This window comes from Vulpes lagopus, chromosome 3, assembly GCF_018345385.1.
Source record: "Vulpes lagopus strain Blue_001 chromosome 3, ASM1834538v1, whole genome shotgun sequence".
NCBI lineage: Eukaryota > Metazoa > Chordata > Mammalia > Carnivora > Canidae > Vulpes > Vulpes lagopus.
The window spans coordinates 151,114,664-151,138,363 of record NC_054826.1 but is presented as its reverse complement, the minus strand read 5'-3'; the positions used below and the strand labels follow the sequence as shown (position 1 = coordinate 151,138,363).

At 35.3% G+C, this 23,700-nt stretch overlaps 1 protein-coding gene across 7 annotated transcripts in view; it reads right to left on the bottom strand.

The window, feature by feature from the left end:
• Positions 1 to 23,700, bottom strand: part of COL24A1 (collagen type XXIV alpha 1 chain) — a 388,183-nt gene that overhangs the window by 142,729 nt on the left and 221,754 nt on the right. For 6 of the 7 annotated variants that reach the window (XR_005987020.1, XM_041750763.1, XM_041750766.1 and 3 more), the window contains 4 exons: positions 18,921 to 18,974; positions 18,587 to 18,631; positions 18,419 to 18,463; positions 1,229 to 1,282 (listed from right to left, as the gene is read on the bottom strand). Coding sequence is in view for 6 of the 7 variants with exons in the window: in XM_041750763.1 (XP_041606697.1) it covers positions 1,229 to 1,282; positions 18,419 to 18,463; positions 18,587 to 18,631; positions 18,921 to 18,974 (198 nt within the window). In the remaining variant the exon portion in view is untranslated. The remainder of the gene's footprint in view (positions 1 to 1,228; positions 1,283 to 18,418; positions 18,464 to 18,586; positions 18,632 to 18,920; positions 18,975 to 23,700) is intronic. The other variant, XM_041750767.1, reaches the window with a different exon arrangement.

Below are 23,700 nucleotides of genomic sequence, written 5' to 3'. Positions count from 1 at the left end.
AATAGCTCTTTTGACATACTTTACTTAAATGTGTTCCTTATTAAGATTAAGTTAGCTTTCATTGCATTTCCCTTCATCTAATATTACTGACTATGCTTTTGGGCAAATGACCCTTTGTCTACTGAGTTTAACAAACATACACTAAGTAGATTTAATATGCAAGGCATTATATCAGGCAAGATTACAAAGGTGAGAGAAACAGTCTCTAATTTCAAAGAGCTACAAACTTTTTCAAAGAGTTATTTAAATAAATAATGCTAAAGATATTTGACCAAAAACTGCATTATTTTTGGTCAAATAAATATTAGGATTGTGATGGCAAGAGATACAAAACAGGGAGAGAATCAAGAGGAGTTTGGTTTGAAAAAATCAACACTGTATCCAAAATTCTTCATTTGGAAAGAATTATATATACATTCAAATATTTACTTATTGCTTAGAGAACTTATATCATAGGTTAAATATGTAAAGGAGGAAATGAATACAATTTAGTAAGAATAGCTCTTTGACTGTTAAATTTTCCACTTGCTACTAGCTAAATGAATTATGCAAAGGCCACCTGTAAGCCTCTGGGTCAACTAATAGATAAAATCAACCCAGTAGAGTTTGAAAGACTATATTGTATTATAAATCTTACAAACATGTTACAGCATATTACATCTGATACCATTAACTAGAAAAATGACTTCATAGGCAATAAAGAATAAGTGAAAGAGTAACCGTGACAAAATCTTTCCTTTTCACAATTATTTTCCATGGAAATTTCATAATTGAATTACATTTTTGAAATCGTGATGTAAGTTTTTGTATTATTGATGAACTGTATTTCTGTCATGTTTGTACATTTAGGCCCATTGGATGTATAGTTTGGCTTCTTTGTATGGTATTTTATTACAGAATTGGTCTCAAAAATCTGATTTTGTGTGTGTGTGGCAGGATAATATAATCATTTTAAGAACAGCAAGCCATTCACAAAGAAAATTTCTGCAAGTCAATAAAACAGAGCCATCCTTGTTGAAAATAGAAATATGTGAAGTTTTACCAGTTCCAGAAAAACAGGACCAAATCTGACTATATGAGGCCAGAAAGGCACTAAAAACCACATTTTCTATATATATTTTCTATATAATTAGGCCCATGATAAATGCTGCTTTCAAAAATGTACCAGCCATAGCACAAGAGGGCAATAACAGAAAAGTACATTAGAAAAGTACAAAGATAAACTTACTGGTTCTCCTTCAAGTCCCCTCTCTCCTGTACTCCCAGGGGGTCCTTGTAAACCCTGAATAAACAAAGGCAAAATTTAAGAAAAAGTGATGCTTGAAGATGTTTTACTTCCTTACCTCAGCCTTCCTTTACAATCTTCCCACCCATTTTTCTGTCTACCTCTATTCCCTCTTTTCTTTTTATTGTAAAATATACATAACATAAAATTTACCATCTTAACAGTGTTTAAATGTGCAGTTTTGTGGCATTAAGTACCTTTGCATTGTTGGGCACTACTATCATCACTATCTATTTTTAGAATCGTTTATCTTCCCAGACTCAAATTCTATACCTGTTAAATAGCACCCTTTTCCCCCTCCCTGTTTTCCCTGGCAACAATCATTCTGCATTCTGCCTCTAATTTGAGTATGCTAGGTGCCTTATATAAGTAGTTATACTACATTTGTTCTTTTGTGTCCGGCTCCTTTCACATGGCATGTCTTCGAGTTTCACCAGTATTGGTGAGGAGTAAGATATCAGTGGCATGGGAGGATGCCAGATTCCTCTCAGCCCAAAAATACAACAAGGTAATTATCAAATTATCCAAATACCCCAGAAATTGACTTGAAGACAGATAGAAAAAACTCCATAACTAAAGGGACAGTAGAAGCCATATTGAAGAAGGCAGGAAGGGCAGAGACATGGTTTAGGGGAGAAGTGAATCTTGACTGCTGTGGAAGGAAGGAAACTTTGGTTGTGGAAAAAGGCAAGAGAGAAAGGCACACAGGGGAATGCACAAGAATATATCCCCAAAGCTATTGACTTGAAAAATGAGAAGGGCTGAATTTTGTGAGTTCTTATAACCAGTGGAGCTTAAAGCCTAGTTTTAAAGGCCAGCAGGCTGGGCTGGGATAGAGCCCAAAGGGCACTGTGCTGCTCTTGGACAGAAGGTGGGCAAACAACCTGGAAGCATATAGAATGGAAACATCAACCTAAAGAGTACTTGGGGCACAAAGTGGGGGGCCACTATATACTCTTTTTAGAGAAAATCCCTGAGAAGCAGTGTTCAAAGAGACACTTGTCTGGGAACAAAGGAGCTAGCTGGCATTATTTGCCTCCTGCACCCTTCAGCATAAACAGTCATCTGTGGGAAGGAGTGAGCAGCACTGACACTGGCTGCCTAACTTGTTTACACTAAGCCCTACCATCCTGAACTCTGATGGAACTGCCTTTCTCAGTCACACTTGCCTTGGTTCCAGCACAGCAGGCTCCCCAAGAAGACCAGCAAAAATCCCTGTCCATCCCGGGTCTCCCAATCAGAGAGTTCTGCAGAACCTCAGTTCTGGTGGAGGTGGTGACAGGTCTCATTTCACAAACATACCAGAGCATACCTAGTTAAAACTCACCACATTCAGGCCAAGAGCCAAATACTGCCCACATCACTCAGAGGAGCCTCTGCAAATAAATGGCCTAACAGATAGAGCAGCCAGTACACAATAGCAGAGCACATGCAGCACACATGTGCCAGGAGAAACTCCCTGAAGTGCCAGGCCCTGGGCACTATATGACTTCTTTTTCATAAGGCCATTAATTCCAGGAACAGAAGATACAACTGGCTTTTCTAACACAGAGAAGTAGGCAGAGACTTACACAAAATGAGAATACAGAGGAATTTATCCCAAATGGAAGAACAAATTAAAGTCATGGCTAGAGACCAAAGCAAAACATATATAAGTAACATGCCTGATGGAGAATTTAAAGCAATGACCATAAGGATATTCACTGAACTTGAGAAAAGAAGAGAAAACATCAGTGTGATCCTTATCACAGAGATAAGAGAGTTTAAAAAAAAAGAATCAATCAGAGATGAAGAGTGCAATAAGTGAGATTAGAAACATGCTTGATGCAATGAATATCAGTTTGGAAGAAGCAAAGGAAGAAACTAATGACTTAGAAGACAAAATAATGGAAAGCAATAAAGCTGAACAAAAGACAGAAGGAAGAATTATGCAAAACAAATATATATAGCAAGCATTATGGAACTCAGTGACTCCATCAAATGTAATAACACTTGTATTATAGGAGTCCCAGAAGAAGAAAAGAGAAAATGGGGCAGAAAATTTATTTGGAGAAATAATAGCTGAAAACTTCCCTAATCCAGGGAAGGAAACAGACATCCAGATATAGGAGGCACAGAGAACCTTGTCAAGATCAACAAAAGCAGGCTCAGACCAAGACATATTGTCACTAAATTTGCAAAATTTACTAATAAAAAAAAATCTTAAAAGCAGCAAGACAAAGAAGTCTTTCATTTACAAGGGAAAATCCCTAAGGCTAGCAGGAGATTTATCAACAGAAATTTGGCAAGCCAGAGAAAGTGGCATGATATATTCAAAGGGCTGCATGGGAAAAATCTGAAACCAAGAATACTCTATCCAGCAAGGCTATCATTCAGCATAGAAGGATATAGATAGAGAGTATCCTACACAAACCAAAATGGAAGGAATCCATGACAACTAACCCAGCCCTGCAAGAAGTATTTAAGGGGACTCTTTGAGCGGAAAGGAAAGACCAAAAGTTACAGTATAAAGGCAGGAAACACAAAATCAGTTTTATCAAAAATAAAAAAATCATTCAAAGAACTCACAAAAAAGATATATAAAATAATAACATATACCTAAAGTGTGTAGAGAAGAGTAGAAAAGAATGGGTTCAAACTTAAATTACCATCAATTTAATATAGACTGCTATGTGCAGAAGGGGTTATTTACAAACCTAATGGTAATCATATATCAAAAACCACTAAGGCACATGCAAAGAATAAAAAGAAAGAAATCCAAGTATATCATTATCAATATATCTGCAAACAATGTAAGACAGAAAGGCAAGAAAGTATCAGAGACATCTCCAGAAACAACCCCAAGACAAATAATAAAATGGCAATAAATAAATATTTATCAATAATTACTTTGACTATAAATGGACTAAACATTTATGTGCATAGAGTTTCAGAATGGATAAAAAAACAAGACCCATCTATATGCTGCCTACAGAGATTCATTTTAGACCTGAAGTTACCTGATTGAAAGTGAGGAAATGAAGAAATATTGATCGTGCAAATGGATGTCAAAAGAAAGCCAGAGTAATAATGCTTACATTGGACAAACTGACTTTAAAACAAAGACTGTGGGGAATCCCTGGTTGGCTCAGTGGTTTAGCGCCTGCCTTCCGCGCCAGGGCATGATCCTGGAGTCCTGGGATCGAGTCCCACATCAGGTTCCCTGCATGGAGCCTGCTTCTCCCTCTGCCTGTGTCTCTGCTTCTCTCTCTCTCTCTGTCTCTCATGAATAAATAAATAAAATCTTTAAAAAAATAAAAAATAAAACAAAGACTGTAATGAGAGACAAGGAAGGATTTTATAGAATCATAAGGGGGCCAGTCCAAGAAGACATAGCAATTGTAAATATTTATGTACCTAATATGGGAGAATTCAAATACTTAAAAATATTTATACACCTAACATGGGAGCACCCAAATATTTAAAACAATTAATAACAAAGAAAAAAGGAACTAATCAATAATAATACAATAATAATAATTTTAACACCCCACTTACATCAATGGACAGATGATCTAAACAGAAAATCAATAAGGAAACAATGGCTTTGAATGACATACTGGACTAGATGGATTTATTTTATTTTATTTTATTTTACTTTTAAAGATTTTATTTATTTATTTATTTATTCATGAAAGGCACAGATAGAGAGAGAGAGAGAGAGAGAGAGAGAGGCGGAGACACAGACAGAGGGAGAAGCAGGCTCCATGCAGGGAGCCCAACGTGGGACTCTATCCCGGGATGCCAGGATCACGCCCTGGGCCAAAGGCAGGCGCTAAACCACTGTGCCACCCAGGGATCCCCCTGGATTAGATGGATTTAGCAGACATAGTCAGATCATTCCATCCTAAAACAGCAGAATACATATTCTTTTCAAGTGCACATGGAACATTTTCCAGAATAGATCATACAGTAGGTCACAAAGTAGGTCTCAAAAAGTATAAGAAGACTGAAGTCATATGATGCATCTTTTCCCACCATAACACTATGAGACTAGAAGTCAACTACAAGAAAAAGTCTGGAAAGATCAAACTAGATGGACATTAAAAATCATGCTACCAAACAATAAATGGGTCAACTAGGAAATAAAAGAAGAAATGAAAAAGTACGTGGAAACAAATAAAAATGAAAATAGAATGGTCCAAATCCTTTGAAATGCAGTAAAAGGGTCCTAAAAGAGAAGTAAATAGCAATACAGATCTACCTTAAGAAGCAAGAAACATCTCAAATAAATAACCTAACTTTACATCTAAAGGAACTAGAAAAAGAACTACAAACAAAGCCTAAAGCCAACAGAAGGGAAGAAATAAGAAAATCAGAGTAGAAAAATAAATGATCTAGAAATGAAAAAGACAATAGAACAGATCAATAAAACCAGGGGCGAGTTCTTGGAAAAAAGAAAAACAATAAAACTGATAAACCTTGAGCAAAACTTATCAAGAAGAAAAGAGAAAGGGCCCTTCAAAAAATAGTATCACAAATGAGAAAGAAAAAATAATAACCAATACCACAGAAATACAAATAACTATAAGAGAATATTATGAAAACTATATGTCAACGAACTGGACAACCTTAAAAAAATGGATAAATCCCTAGAAACATATAAACTATCAAAGTTGAAACAAAAGGAAATAGAAAACTTGAACAGACCAATAGTCAGCAAAGAAATTGAATCAGTAATAAAAAAAAATCCCCCCCCACAAAAAAATCCCCAAAAAACTAAAGTCCAGGACTAGATGGCTTCACAGATGAATTCTACCAAACATTTAAAGAAGAGTTAATACCTATTCTTCTCAAACTACTCCAAAAAAATAGATAAGGAATGAAAACTTCCAAATTTATTCTCTGAAGCCAGGATTTCCTTGATAATAAAACCAGAAAAAGACTACCAAGAAGAACCATTGGCCAATATCTCTGATGAACATGCTTGCAAAAATCCTCAACATAATACTAGCAGGTCAAATCCAACAGTATATTAAAAAAAAATCCTTCACCACCATCAGCTGGGATTTATTCCTGGGCTGAAAGGGTGGTTGAATATTCACAAATAAATCAATGTTATACATCACATTAATAAAAGAAAGGAAAAGAACCAAATGATCAAGACAATAGATGCAGGAAAAGCATTTGACAGTACAACATCCACTCATGATAAAAACTCTCAACAAAGTAGGTTTAAAGGGAACATATCTCAACATAATAAAGGCCATTTATGAAAAATCCATAGCTAATATCCTCACTGGGGAGAAATTGAGAGCTTTTCCTCTATGGTCAGGAACAAGACAGGGATGTCTACTCTTGTCACTTCTATTCAACAGAGTACTGGAAATCCTAACCATAGCAGTCAGACACCATAAAGAAATAAAAGGCATCCAAACTGGGAAGAAAGAAGTAAAATTTTCACTATTTGCAGATGACATAATACCATATATAGAAAATGCAAAAGATTTCACCCAAAACTGATAGAACTGACAAATCAGTTCAGGAAAGTCACAGAACACAAAAATCAATGTATGGAAATCTGTTGCATTTCTATACACCAATAATGAGGCAGCAGAAAGAGAAATTAAGGAATCAATCCTATTTACAATTGTACCAAAAACATAAGATACCTAGGAATAAACTTAACCAAAGAGGTGAAGGACTTATACTCTGAAAACTATAAAACACTGATGAAAGAAATTGAAGATGACACAAAGAAATGGATAGAGATTCCATGCTCATGGATTAGAAGAACAAATATTATTAAAATGTCAACACTACACAAAAGCAATCTACAGATTTAATGAAATCCCTATCAAAATACCAGTAGCACATTTTACAGAGCTAGAACAAACAATCCTAAAATTTGTATGGAACCACAAAGACCCCAAACAGTCAAAGCAATCTTGAATAGGAAAAGCAAAGCTGGAGGCATCACAATTCTGGACCCTCAACTTATATTACATAGTTGTAGTGATCAAAACAGTATGGTACTGGCACAAAAATAAACATATAGATCAATAGAACAGAACAGAAAACCCAGAAACAAACCCATAATTATATGGTCAATTGATCTTCTACGATGCAGGAAAGAATATCCAATGGGAAAATGATAGTCTCTTTAACAACAAATGGTATTGAGAAAAACTAGATAGCAATAGAAAGAATGAAACAGGATTACTTTCTTGCACCATACACAAAAATAAATTCAAAATGGATTAAAGGGGATGCCTGGGTAGCTCAGTGGTTGAGCATCTGCCTTTGGCTCAGGTTGTGATCCTGGGGACCTGGGATTGAGTCCCACATCAGGCTTCCTGCGGGGAGCCTGCTTCTCCCTCTGCCTATGTCTCTGCCTCTCTGTGTCTCTCATGAATAAATAAAATCTTTAAACAACAACAACAAAATGGATTAAAGACTGAAATGTGAGACTTGAAACCATAAAAATCTTAGAAGAGAACATAGGCAGTAATTTATCTGACATGGACTGTAGCTACATCTTTCTAAACATATGTCTTCTAAGGCAAGGGAAACAAAAGCAAAAGTAAACTGTTGGGACTTCTTCCAAATAAAAAGCTTCTACACAGCAAAGGAAACAATCAAAATTAAATGGCAACCTTTGGAATGGGAGAAGATATTTGCAAATGACATATCTGATAAAAGGTTAGTATCCAAAATGTATAAAGAACTTACAAAACTCAACACCCAAAAACCAAATAATCCAGTTAAAAAATAGGCAGAAGGCATGAATAGACACTTTTCCAAAGAAGACATACAGATGGCTAATAGACAAATGAAGAGAAATGCTCAACCTTACCTACTATGAGGGAAAAGCAAATCAAAACTATAATGAGGTATCATCTCACTCCTGCCAGTATGGCTAAAATTGACAACATAGGAAACAATAGGTGTTGGTGAGGATATAGAGAAAGGGGAAGACTCTTACACTGGTGGTGGGAAGGAAAACTGGTACAGTTACTCTGAAAAATAGTATGGAGGTTCCACAAAGTTAAAAATACAAGCACTCATTGATCCAGCAATCATACTACTAAGTATTTACCTAAAGAATACAAAAATGCCGATTCAAAGGGATACATGCACCCCAATGTTTATAGCAGCATTATCTATAATAGCCAAGATATGAGGGATCCCTGGGTGGCGCAGCAGTTTAGCGCCTGCCTTTGGCCCAGGGCGCGATCCTGGAGACCCGGGATCGAATCCCACGTCGGGCTCCCGGTGCATGGAGCCTGCTTCTCCCTCCGCCTGTGTCTCTGCCTTTCTCTCTCTCTCTGATGACTATCATAAAAAAAAAAAAAAAAAAAGCCAAGATATGGAATCAGCCCAAGTATCCATTGACTGATGAATGGATAAAGATGTAATACACACACACACACACACACACACACACACACACACACTGGAGTATTACTCAGCAATAAAAAAGAATGAAATCATGCCATTTGCAATGACATGGATAGAGCTAGAGAGTATTGTGCTAAGTGAAAGAAGTCAGTCAGAGAAAGACAAATACCATATGATTTCACTCACATGTGGAATCTAGTAAACAAAACAAAGAAGCATAGGAAAAAAAAAAGAAGAGAGGTAAACCAAGAGACAGACTGTTAACTATAGAGAACAAACTGATGGTTACCAGAAGGGAGATGTATGTGGGGTGCATGGATTACCTAGGTGATGAGGATTATGGAGTACATTTGTGATGGGCACCTGGTAATGTATGGAGGTGCTGAATCACTAAATTGTATGCCTGAAACTAATATTATACTGTTATGTTAATTAATCAGAATTTAAATAAAAACTTAAAAAAACTTTCTTTAAAGTTCAATAGTATTCCATTGTAGGTTTATATCATATTTTGTATATCCATTCATCCATCAGTGGACACTTGGGTTTTCTACCTTTTGGGTATTGTGAATACTATGCCTATAAACACCACAAAAGTGTTAAAGTTTCTAAGTTCCTGCTTTCAATTCTTTGAGGTATATATCTAAAGTGGAATTGATGGGTTACATATTAATGCTATGTTGAACTGTTTAAGGAAAACCAAACTGTTTTCCATAGAAATCTCACCTTACTATTGTACCAAAACATAAGATACCTAGGAATAACAACCTTACCATTTTACATTTCCATCAGCAATGCACAAGGGTTCTAGTTTTTCTACTTCTTTGCTAACACTAGTTACTTTGTGTGTGTATGTGTGTTTTGTTTCAGTTTTTCTTTAATAATATCTGTTCTAAGGGGGTGAGAAGTGGTTATCTCACTGTGTTTCAGATTCACATTTCTCTAATATCTAGTAATATTGAGCATCTTCTCAAGTGCTTATTGGCCATTTGTATATCTTCTTTGGAGAAATGTCCATTCAAGTCCTTTTGCTCATTTTTTAATCAAGTTGTCTTTTTTGTTGTTGTTGAGTTGTAGAAATTCCTTATACCTATCTGTATTCTTATACTTAATCCCCACTTATATTCAGAGACAATTATCCAGAATTATTTTAAATTTTTATACCTTTAATATTGCTATAAAAATGGTTTCTTTCTCCAAAAATAACAACCTTGTGATGTGTTAGTAAGTATAACTTATGTCCTTAAAAACTGGTAAGGCATAGGAGTCTCAGAAGCTAGATGGCCAGAAATGACTAAATTGAACTCTAACATCCTTTATTTTCCCTTATTTTTACATCATGCCATCTATGGTACCATTAAATTGAGTCTCAGAAGTGGGTGTATATTCTACAATGGTATATAAAACTAAATCAAATTTCAGATCCTCTTTGATTATTCCATTTAACAATATATTGAGGATGTATTGTGTGCCAGACATTGATGACTATGAATGATATGGAAATGATGCCCTTCCCTATTTGTAATTTGCTTGATCTACATTATTGACCCTGAGAAGTTGGCAGTTATACAGTGGATCACAATCACCATTTTATATTAAAACTAAATGCAAAGAAAAATATGATATTAAATTGGAAGTAAAGTTATTTAAAATTCCTAGCAACATAAAACAATTTCTAAGTTATAGTCATTAATGCTATATTTAGGTGTGTGTAGTTCTCTGGTTAAAGAAAGATATGTGAAATCACAGACTCACAGCTGACTAAGGCCTTGTTTCAGTCATGAAAACTTTATGTTATCCATTCACTCCAGGCTCCAAAGTTAAAGAGACAGGATCAATATAAGGGTTCCTTTTGTGCCTCATATACCAACTGAAATATACTGAAAAAGTTTAGAAACTTAAATAATGTCTGCCTGATTTGCTTTGTAACATGTGTTCATATACCATGTCAAGCTTGATATATATATTTCAACAAGGTTAATGGTTCATAAAAGCTGTTTGGCAAAGTTATGAAATGATCTAAGTGGATCTACTTATTTTTATTAGAGACAAACAAAGCACAAGCTAATACAAAATAAAAATCCCCATTAATTGCACAGCTGAATATTTGCAATTATGTTCCATGTCGGGCATTCTGCTGCAAAACCATAAAAACTGGGACACAGAAAAAAAAAAAATCCCCATTAAGGCTTTTCAGATAGTACTGAAAATATACTCTTTGTAGTAGAACTTCTTGCTCCATGACTTCAACCCAGCAATTATGATAATGATGACTCAAAGAATAATGAGTATTTGTTACTATGTATTGAAAGCATATGCCAAGCACATAATGAACATCATTTGATATAACTATAAAATCTCATTTTGTATTTCCCTGATGGCAAGTGATGCAGAGCATTTTCTCATGTGCATGTTGGCCATGTCTATGTCTTCCTCTGTGAGATTTCTCTTCATGTCTTTTGCCCATTTCATGATTGGATTGTTTGTTTCTTTGGTGTTGAGCCACAATGAGATACCACCTCACACCAGTGAGAATGGGGAAAATTAACAAGGGAGGAAACCACAAATGTTGCAGAGGATGCGGAGAAAAGGGAACCCTCTTACACTGTTGGTGGGAATGTGAAATGGTGCAGCCACTCTGGAAAACTGCTGGGGATTTACCCCAAAGATACAGATGCAATGAAATCTCAGGACACCTGCACCCCGATGTTTATAGCAGTAATGGCCACAATAGCCAAACTGTGGAAGGAGCCTCGGTGTCCATCGAAAGATGAATGGATAAAGAAGATGTGGTTTATGTATACAATGGAATATTACTCAGCCATTAGAAATGACAAATACCCACCATTTGCTTCAATGTGGGTGGAACTGGAGGGTATTATGCTGAGTGAAGTAAGTCAATCGGAGAAGGACAAACATTATATGTTCTCATTCATTTGGGGAATATAAATAATAGTGAAAGGGAATATAAGGGAAGGGAGAAGAAATGTGTGGGAAATATCAGAAAGGGAGACAGAACATAAAGACTCCTAACTCTGGGAAACGAACTAGGGGTGGTGGAAGGGGAGGAGGGCGGGGGGTGGAGGTGAATGGGTGGCGGGCACTGAGGGGGGCACCTGACAGGATGAGCACTGGCTGTTATTCTGTATGTTGGCAAATTGAACACCAATAAAAAATAAATTTATTATTAAAAAAATCTCATTTTATTTTATTTTTATTAAAAAAATATTTATTTGAGAGAGACATAGAAGAGTGCTTTTTTTTTTTTTTTTCTTGTGTTTCTCACTTGTCTGCTAACCAGTTAGGTTCAAATGACGTGGCAGTTGTTGTCTGGGGGTGCTGACCCAGCCTTGTACCTCTGGGCTATTTTTAAGGAGTGCCAAATGAGAATTTAGAGTATTCGAAAGTCTTCAACACTGAAGGGCATGTTGGGAAGAACCCTACTTGAGGATCTAGGTAGCATTTTTATGAACATCCTTCAACGGAAACCTGAAGAGTTGGTGTTAGAAGTGGTGATAGGTTTTCTTGAAATAGCCTCTTGGCAGGAAAAAGTTCACCCCCCAGCTGTGAAATCCACAGTGCTGACGAAGTAGTCCCCTGCCCTCGGCACTCACATGTGTGTGGTGGTGGGGGGAGGGCAGAGAGCGAGAGAGAGAAAAATCCAAGCAGACTTTGTACTGAGCATGGAGCCTGATGCCAGGCTTGATCTCACAACTCATATCTGACCTGAGCTGAAATCAAGAGTCAGATGCTTAACTGACTGTACCACCTGTGCTCCCCAAAAGATATGTCACTTTAAACATATCTTTAAAGATACAAAAACTTTAAAGATACAAAAACTGAGACTCAGTGAGGTTAAATAATTTTTATAAAGTCAAAACACCTCGTAAGTGGCAGAACCAGTATTTGATGTCCAATGTCTGATTCCAATGCCATGCTCATCCACTGTACTGAATTGCATTCTACTGATTTCAACAAAAAATCAAACACTCAATGCCTTTTCCATATTCAGTAAATATATAGATCGTCCTCAAAGGTTTTTCTATAAGGATAAGCAAGCATGTAAATGTTATTTCATTGTAGGATTATGAAAACTATATCTCATTATCTGAAAAGAGAGAAAGAATAGTTAATACTATATACTTTGTGTAATGTAAGGATTATAAAATAAATATTTCTCAAATATTCTGAGTTACTTCAGGAAACTACTTAAAGAACTGTTAAGAGTTTCCACTTCCAATATTGGCCAAGTAGCTCCTGTCAAAACACCTATAGTTACAGGTAACTATAAACCCAGGACAAAATATCTTATAAAAGCTTGAAAACATTGAAGAAAGATAAAAAGCAGGTAAAAATTAGAGTGGAGAGGTCTACATGTAGAAGAAAGGAATGGCACTAAAATGAGTGTTTGATTTTTCATTTTAAATATGGCTTTTAGCCAGAAGGTAAGCTATATAGGATGATTAAGAAAAAAAGAGGATAGAAATCTACAGTCTTACTGGCATGGAGAACTAGAAGGTGGAATGTGGAGTGACAGCTGCTGGGAAATGATGGAAGAGAAATCCAGAGAGAAGGAATCTCAAATTCTGAGTGTAAACTCTGCTTAAATCTCTTGGTAACATTTGAAGTAAGTATTGATATGGTACATACCAAGCATCCTACCAAAGCCAAAAAAGAATTGGACAGAGTTTTTAGCAGGGAGCTACTATAGGGGAGAGAGAATTTGGAGTTTGAAAGCAATCAAGTAAATGATTTGCCAAATCAAAAAACAAAATGAAACAATTAACCATTTAAAATGTTCAACATATAGGAGTGCCTGGGTGGCTCAGTCAGTGAAACATCTGACTTTTGATCCCAGCTCAGGTTTTGATCTCAGGGTCATGAGTTCAAGCTCCTTGTTGGGCTCTATGCTGAGCATAGAGACTACTTAAGAAAATAAAATGTCCAAGATATAACTCAAAACTACTAGACAGGAGAATTTTCCCATATTTACAAGAAAAGACAATTAATGGAGAGCAAACTCAAAATTACCCAAATGGTAGAATTATCCCATAAGGATTTAAAGTGGCTATTATAAATATGCTCAGTAATGTAAATAAAAATGCAGTTATGATGAATGACAAATAGGAAATCTCAGAAGAACAGCATCTATAAAGATGGAAATTACAGAACAAAAAAATATCTGAAATAAAACTTAAAAATTCCATATCATAAATAGTTTTGCTGAGTGGGCTTAAAAAGTGAGTAGGAAGATAGAATTAGGTTATCCAATTAAAAAAGAAAACAGGAAACAGACAGATTAAAATTGGAATGACTAAAGCCAGGGCACTTGGGTAGCTCAGTGGTTGAGCGTCTGCCTTTGGCTCAGGTCGGGATCCTTTGGCCCGGGGACTGAGTTCCTCATCAGGCTCCCTGCAGGGAGCTTGCTCCTTCATCTGCCTATGTCTGTGCCTGTCTCTCGTGAATAAATAAACAAAATCTTTGAAAAAAAAAAAAAGGAATGAATGAGGCCTCAGGGACTTAAGGGATGATATCAAAATGTTTAATATGTATTTAATTGGAATCCAAGAAGGAAAGGAAAGAGAAGATAGAATAGGGAAAAAAAAACCCTGAAATAAACAAAGTTGAAAAACTTCTAAATTTAGTGAAAACGGCAATTTACACACAAAAGAAGCTCAGCAAATCTCAAGCTGAATAATAAATGCAAAGAAAATCCATGTAGGCACATCAAACTACTAGTCAAACTACTAATAGTCGAAAGTAGAGAACCTTGAAAGTAGCCAGAGAAAAATGATACATCTCATGCAGGGGGAACAATGATACAGATAAATGTGGAGTTCTCATCAGAAATAGTTGAGGCCCAAAGAAAATGACATGTGATCTTTACAGTACTGAATGGAAACAAATAAAAGAAAGCCCTCTTAAAAAAAAAAAAAAAAAAAAAAAAAAAAAAGAAAGCCCTCTTAATCCATAATTCTATATCCAGTGGAAAAAATGATTTTGCTCATATGTGGAATTTAAGAAACAAAACAAACCAGCAAAGGCAAAAAGAGAGAGAGAGAGAGAAAAAGAGAGAAAGCAAACCAAGAAATAGACTATTAACTATAGAGAACAAATTGATGGTTACCAGACGGGAGGTGGGTGCCCAGGGGGATGGACTAACCAAGTAATGTGGATTGAGGAGTGTACTTGTTGTGATGAGCACAGAGCGATGTATGGAAGTGTTAAATTACTATACTGTACACCAGAAATTAATATAATACTGTATGTTAACTAACTTAAAAACTTTAAAAAAGAATTCATATAAAATTAAAAAATGAAAGTGAAGCAAACACTTTTTCACAAACAAATACTAAGAGAATTCATGACTGGCAAAATTTGACTATAAGGAATCTAAAGGAAGTTCTATAGGCTTCAGGGAAATGATACCATTTGGAAATGCAGATCTACAGGAAAACAATGGAGAATATCAGAAAAGTAAACACAGATAATTTTTTTAAAAATGCTACTTTTCCCATAAATACCCTAAAACACATATTTCACTTATATTAAAACAAAAATACTTTATTTATATTAAAGCAAAATTTAACTTTGCAAAAAAGGGTTTATAGCACACATAGATGTAAGACATGTAAACAATGATAGTATAAACAACAGGATGTTGATGGTGAATCGGTGTATACAGTTGCAAATTTCTTACAATTATGTTAAGCATTACTATATTAACTCTAAGCAGACTTTGGAAAGTTAGGATGTGTACTATAATCCCTAAACCAGCAGCTGGCAAACTACAGCCTGGGGGTCAAATCTGGACCAGCACTTGTTTTCTACAGAAAATGTTTACTGAGTCCTGGCTTAAAATAATCACTTAAAAATAATAGTTCAAAGAAATATAGATAAAAAGCCAATATCTAAATTAAAACGGAGTGCTCAATGCCAAAAGAAGGCACTGAACAACAATACCACCACAAGGGAAGAATAACCATAAAATGGTTGATCAAAGTACAACCAAACTGATAATTACATTAAATGGAAATGGACTGAACACTAATTAAAAGATAAAGATCTTCAGAATGAATAATAATAAAAAAAAGACCCAATTAAAAGACACATACTTTAGATGCCAAAATGCAGATGGGTTGAAAGTAAATGAATGAAAAAGATAGGCGAAGCAAGCTGCAAGCATAAGTAGGCTGTAGAGATTTATTGATCAAATAAAGCAAATGTCAAAACAAACAGTATTAGCAGGAATAAAAAGTATTACTAGAGATATAGAGGAATTTTTTGTAAAAATAAAAGGAGGTCAGTTCATCAGGAAGACATTATAATCATAAATGTGAATATTCTTAAAATAGTGTTTTAAAATATATAAAGCAAAATTTGACAAATTTAAAGAGAGAGACAGAAATACAAAATCATTGGAGATTTAACATCCCTAACTTATCAACTGAAAGAATATCTAGGTTTAAAAAAATCAAGAAGTGTTTTTATCAGATTTAGATATCTAAAAACAATTACCCAGGTTTTTAGCAATTACCCAGGTGTATCTTAATAACACCATGGATCATGACCATTCCTCCTGAGTCAGATCTACATGTGGATGGAAGGCAAGTACAGGAAACAGAGTTGGCCCATTGACAGATGTACTTCTCCTGATTATCTCAGCAAGAAATGTGTTACCATTTTTCATTTAATACCTGGCTTTAGAATTATGACAATTTAGAGATGTCTCTCTAATTTTACATATAAGGAAAATATCCAGCGAGCTAACCAATTTAGTCAAACTATACAGCTGTTAGAAGCATGTACTGGAGCAAAGGTCAGTCTGATCTTCAATATATCTTTCTATTATACAGCACTGCCTGCTTGTTGACAGTTGCATAGATGACTAGAGACATCTAGATTACTGTGGAGGATCAAATAAATCTTTGGGACCATCTGAATTTCTTGGTCTGATTGATCCTAGCTTCCCTAAGATCTCAGAAGTCTTTTTCAGTTCAATCAAGGAGATAATGTAGGTATAGAGACATGTAAACCTCAACAACTATTATAAACTCATGATTTAATGTCCAACCCATATCCTTCACTAAAGTAACTGTACTCAATTGCTTGCCTTAAGCTATGGTTACAAATGGTTCTAATGTCTTTTATTTGATTGAGGAAGTCAAATATCACATTTTGCATTTATCTAGGCATATCTAATAGGCTGCAAATGAAAGTAAAATTCTAAGGAAGTCAATAATATATAAAATGAGTATTTTATTTCTCTCAGCTTCCTTTCTCTACAATAACAAGAATGTGATGAGCTTCAAATTTCTCTACTCATTGCCATGTATTTTAAGCTTCATATACAACATAGCAAAGTGAAAAGAATCTATAGAAATACCATTTGCATTGATATAACAGAAACCCAGATGATGAATATTAATACTCAAAGAATGTTCTTTGGCGATGACTTCAATAAATAACACTGTCACACATAAATTCTTTCCCTGGATAGAGCAATTTTTCTCTTTTAGGTCTCTGAGGCTTTAGATTTGACCACTGTCAAATATCATGCTATTATGGGAAACAACAGGCAGGGGGCAGCAGATTTCAAAGAGGAACAAGTAAATGCAGTGACCTTAGTGACAACTGCTAGAGCAGAAAAAAAGATTTTTCTCTTATCTTTTTCTGACTGTTCAGTTGCTGTCTATTTAAACTATTATCTAATTTTATAACTTTAAATTGTGCATAGATACATATATGATAAAGCAAGATGTCATACAAATTATAATTATGATAAAAACTAGGATTCTAAATAAAATCAGAAATATATGATATTTGAAAGCTCATACAATTAAGATTACTCAAAATTTTATATATATGTACCAGTATATGTGTGTGTGCACATATGCATATGTGTATCTTTTTTGTTTTTAATATTTCTCTCCTTCATTAGTGAATGAAGACATTGTGATCTTCTCTGCTAGTTGACAAAATCCTGCTTTTTTGTGCTATGATCATAAAAAAAAAAAAACTTGTTGCCACTCAGGGGAAAAATTTTATACTTTCTGAAAAGGTTTTTTGATGGTACTAAAATATTTAGCATTGTCTAATATTAAAAACTCTTAGAGCAGTGGCATGGCAAAGCACGATGACACACATAGCTCCCTCTATGCTCCAAGGGTCTAAAGAATGCTCAAATTGAATTAAAATAAAAGTAGGCCAGAAGCCTCAAAGAAACTTCTTATTATGTTGGCTTTATTAATATTCTACTATATTTATATAATAATCTCACCATTTTATTTTTTTTAATTTTTTTTAAAGATTTTATTTATTTATTCATGAGAGACACACACAGAGAAAGAGAGAGAGGCAGAGACAAAGACAGAGGGAGAAGCAGGCTCCATGCAGGGAGCCCGATGTGGGACTCGATCCCGGGACTCCAGGATCACACCCTGGGCTGAAGGCGGCACTAAACCACTGAGCCACCCGGGCTGCCCACCATTTTATTTTGAAACAGACTTTATAGAAAAACTAATCAGAACTAGGGTAGAATAAAAGCAACAGTTATCACCACCAGTTTAAAAACAGGTAAAACCAAGGCCCAGAATGTATAAGCAACTTGCACAAATCAAATATCTCCCTAATGACTGAAGGAGGAAAATAATTGGTATTCTCTTAGTCTCATGTACTGAGAGTAATGACAGTTGTGCCAGAGAATAAAATGAATAAAATTTATTCAGAGCTTAATTATTCTTTATTACTTACTGGTTTCCCTTGAACTCCTCTCTCTCCAGGGTTTCCAGTCTTACCCTACATAAAGAAGAAAAGGCTTGGGTCACAGTAGGTCACTCACCAAATATTAACCACAGACACCAAGAAAAACAGTGAAGATTTTATATGTTTATCTTTAATGTGAAATGCTTTACTACTTACAATAAGACCATAAGGCCCTCTTTTTCCTTGATCTCCTTTTTCACCCTAACAAATTATCAATATCAGAGGAGTTAATATGGATGTGAAATATGGTCTTACACATGCTAGTGTATAATCACATGCAAGAAAATAGAACATCAAGTACATAGCTCAATATTTAAAAGAAAACATTTCTCTGTGTGTAGTAAAAACTTTATGTATGTTTCATACTTATGCAAAGAGAAAATTTAGAACCATAATTTTGTAAGGAACTACAATAGTTTTAAGTCAGGTAGAACATATATGGGCTCCCAAAAACTTAAGTGCATATGAAATGAGAAAAATCAGTGTTTACCTTGGCACCTTGTATACCTTGTTCCCCTAAGAGGCCATCTGGTCCCCTTGGTCCCTAGGGATGGAAAAAAAGGCATACTGTTAATTTGAAATGTTGTTTTTCTTACTGTTAGGCATCCTTACAAATGAACACATTGTCTTCTTTTTGACAAATTCCTTCTGCTTATTTCTGTACCATGGCCACAGAAAAGAATACAGCTAGGTATACAGATGAACCTATTTGTATGGGATAATCAAGTCAGTGATTTAATGCCAAATAATAAATCAGATGACCACAAATACATAATACAGGTTAGTTATTTGAATATTTTGTTCACTTTATTTACTCAGGAGCCATCCACAATTTATTCTAAGAACAACTCTACATTAACTTATAAGTGGCTGGCTTGTTTGTCCAACAGTCTTAAGTTTTATATTTTGGGAACGGCATTCTTCTCTTTATTAGAGAATAAGCACTGACTGTATTGTATCCACTAGGCCCCTGCATGACAGCAGTTACTGAAAGGTAGCTAGGGCACAGGAGAGGGACAGAAAATACTGCTGGGAATACTCATGTAAATGTAAAACTTCTCAGCTAAGTTGCTATCTGGATTTATTCACTAGTTGTGAGGAACCACTAGCTGCAGTAGCCACTCTCTAATAAAATGATGGCATATGTCTCTACACCTAAATTGTAACTATCCTTGGAAGGTCTTAAGGTCCCTTTCAAATGAATTAACTCTCTACAACACTGACAACACTGCAACATCTACTACGGAAAAGGTACCACAGCAAGTGTTACGGGGACAAACAACTGTAAGGAAGTTTCTCCTTCATGAAGTTTAAAGAGTGGTAAGGTGAATTATACAAATGATAATATAGGGAGGTATAAGGCATTTTAAGGGCTAAAAAGATTCAAAGGAGGGAGAGGGTTTTCATATCTCTGTATATGGAAGAAAGATACCATTTTGACATTTGGAGTCATGCTTGAAAAGGAACTCTGGACAGAGAGAAAGGATGAGAAAAGGGTACAGAGGCAGGAAAAAAGATAACCAAAAATGAAAAAAGTAGTCTCTTCAGCTGGTCTACTGACTACATGTAGTATTTCTTAGGATTTCTAAACTATTTTCTATACTAAGAAATAATTACTAAGAAATAATTGTGAAAGACTGAGACTTAAAAGGTGAAAGACTAGAGTTTATATTTAAATCAATAGGCACTGAAGATTTCTATACAGAGTGGTGATACAAATTTCCCAATACAACATGCTGATTTGAAGGAACCCCCTAGGCTCCTTCTCTTGTATCCCATCTGAGGTCAGCTTGGTTTATTCTATGTTCTCGAAAAGCTGCTTACCATGATAGGATTCTCTTCCTGGGTGCTTTTAGGGTACTGCATTCCATGATCCTCTCAGGCACATTCATGGGATTAGAGAGAAGGCTTACACTCCATGAGGACCTAGAGCTCCACTGGTCACAGTAAAGTTAAAACCATAATTCTAGCCTTTCAATCTCAGTCTGTATTGAAGGTACTCCATGATCTGGCCCTACCTTCCTTTTCTGCCCTATTTTACTGTAAAGGACTGTAAAACTGAGTTACAGTCTTATTGTGTAGAACCTTGAATGTCAAGTTGAGGAATATGGACTCAATTTAGTAGAGAAGAGATCTTCAAAGGGTGTTACTCATTTAACAAACATTTGCTGAGTGTCTATTAGAAGCCAGGCACTGTTTCAGGCACAGACGATGTGGTAGGGAGAAGAGACACATCCCTGAATTCATAAGCAACCAAATAAACATATAAACTTAAACTATAAAATGACAGTAAGTAGTCAAATGTAAGTAAAATAAACGAGTGTAAGAGACAGAGTGGTGTACGAAGCCTCTCTAAAATGGCATATGGGGAAGATCATTCTGGCAGAAGAAACAGAAACAATAAAGGTCCTCCTGGGATGGGCACATGCTTGGGATGTTTAAGAGTTAAGTGACTGAAGAAGAAAGCAAGAACAATTATTAAAGAATGACTCTGAAGTTTTAAGTGCAAAGATCCCTTAGGAACTTGTACTAAACATCACCTTTACCTTAAAAATTCAACAGCCTATACTGATTCTCTTTCTCTGTCACCTTCTATGCACATTCCCCTCTTTCTGCCATATGAGAAAACACTTTGCAAAATTTTATAACAGATGGTGGCTGAGAGAGTATGAAAAGGAATGAGTGTTGTCTGGTGACAGATGGCAGCGACACTTGTGATGAGCATAGCATAACCTACAAAGTTGTTAAATCTTTATGTAATATACCTGAAATTAATGTAACATTGTGTGTCAACTATACTTCAATTTTTAAAAGAGGAGGGATGAGTGGTTCACATGCTAAAACACTACAGAAAACAAATGAGATCTAGACTGAAAATGTGTCCACTGGGAAGTTGGCACTTAACCCTTTTGCAACCTGAAATCTCTATATTGGATATTTTGTTACAAGAACTAGTAGAATGGTGACAGCAAACAAACGTAGTGTAGGTTTGCTTGGGTGGAGAGAATGAGGCAAATATAATGAATGTGATTCCAGACAATCAACCACAATGAGGCAGGTACTCCAAGGCTAGTGCTAGAGACAGAAGTCATTCTGTTTAGGTTTAAATGGTAGTATCCATTCAACTAAATCTTCCCAAACATAGAGCTATAAATTTAGAATTTAAGAAAAAAATAAAAATAAATATTGTTTGGTCCAAAGACGACAAGTTTCTTTTCTTACATAAAATCGGATTAAGTGGCTGCCTGGATATATACATAGAAAAGATTGCACCTAGGTCAGGAGGAGGATCTCATAATTAACTGCCGGTTTCTGCCTCTGAACATAGATCATCTAACAACAAAGCTGAACTAGTACAAACTCTGCTTTTTTAATATGAAGAAATGGAAGCCTGCAGATATGAGTTGCCTGATTCATATGACTTCTAAATATACAAAGACTTTAAATAGTTGTGCTTTATTAAGTTTATATTTTTTCAAATGTTAAAAAGAAGTAAGGGTTAATCCTGTTAACAAGTGAATTTAGATTGAAATAGGACTTGAAGTTTAGAGGAAGTTTATAAGATGAATATGAAACATTTATAAATAAAATGTTGATTGATATTATAATTGAAAAGAGCTCCCTCCAAAATTAAGGAATACATATAGTAATGATAATCACTCATTTTATTATGTTTTATATCAAAATACTTTTACTTTAAAAAATACTTTCAGATTATTATTTACTAAACCAGCACTACACAGGGAACAAAGAAAGAAATTTCTGCTCCTACAATGATGACAAAGATAACCACATTTAGTTTGGAAAAAAAGGTCTACGTATAGCAATTGCATTAATTAAAGGCTATAAAGCCTAAGATTGCTGGTTAACAGGTTAATGCTGAAAGAACTCTAGGAAAGCTTAATATTCTCGATGTTTCAGTTAACACCAAATTAATTAACTAAAAGCTTAGCTTTATCAGCATCTGTAAGTTTCACTCTGATATTACTTGTAAAAGTTGCCCCATGGGTTAGTTTATCTGCTCTCTTTGACTCCTGAAACAAAATAAGCTTTAGGACAAGTTCTAAGAGAGATATAATAGACACCTAATTGGGCATAAAGTTATCTTTTTTTTTTTTAATTTTTATTTATTTATGTATTATAGTCACAGAGAGAGAGAGAGAGAGAGAGGCAGAGACACAGGCAGAGGGAGAAGCAGGCTCCATGCACCGGGAGCCCGATGTGGGATTTGATCCCGGGTCTCCAGGATCGCGCCCTGGGCCAAAGGCAGGCGCTAAACCGCTGCGCCACCCAGGGATCCCCATAAAGTTATCTTTTAATAACTGTTTTAAAATATCTGATTATCAGGGTGCCTGGATGGCTCAGTCAGTTAAGTGTCCAACTCTTGATTTCAGCTCAGGTGAGGATCTCAGCAGCTTGAGGTAGAGCCCCGCATTGGCTTCCATGCTGGGCATGGAACCTGCTTAAAATTCTCTCTTTCCTTCTACTTGTATCTTTTGCCCCCCAGTTGCATACATGTGTGCTAAAGGAAAGAAAAGAAAATATAAGAAAAGAAAAGGTCCAATTATCTATAAAGCTCTTGGAGAATCTATGCTAGCTAAATTAAAGATCTGATCTCTTCCTCATCATCTGTAAAAGAAGTTAAAGTTGGCTACAAAGTGGCTATTAGTAAATTCTAAAAATGAATAAAGTCTGATAGCTCAGCTAAATTAAGCACGTATCATAAAATAACAAGTAAATGAATTGTAGGCAATAGTCTTAAAGCATTAACAAAATTTCTGAATAATCAGTATAATCTGAGAAATTAGATGATAGGAGATGTTACAATTAAAAACATTATCATTAACTAATATATTGATATAAGCTGCAAACTAGTTTATGTAGGAAGCTTTTATCAGAATTTCAAGACCATCTCTATAATGCTTGTAATCAATTTTAATGAGCTAAAGTATCTATGAGTGGAAGAAACAACCTTTATTCACCGAACAAATGTCTTTCTGACTTGGATTCAGTATGTTTGTTGTCCTTTTAACCACATCCACTTTGCTTGAACCCTCTATTAATTTTAAATTACTCAGATGCCTAACTAATTATGCCTAGCAGTCTGTTCTGGCTTTTGATTGATATAGCTGGGACAAATGTTCCTTTAAACAAAACCTAATATTATCTGTCATTTTGTGGGAAAAATCATTTCTTTCTAATCTTGTTATAAACTTTTTCAGGAGAAGAAACCACACAAAAAGCTCATCTTTAATACCTGGAGTGCTCCA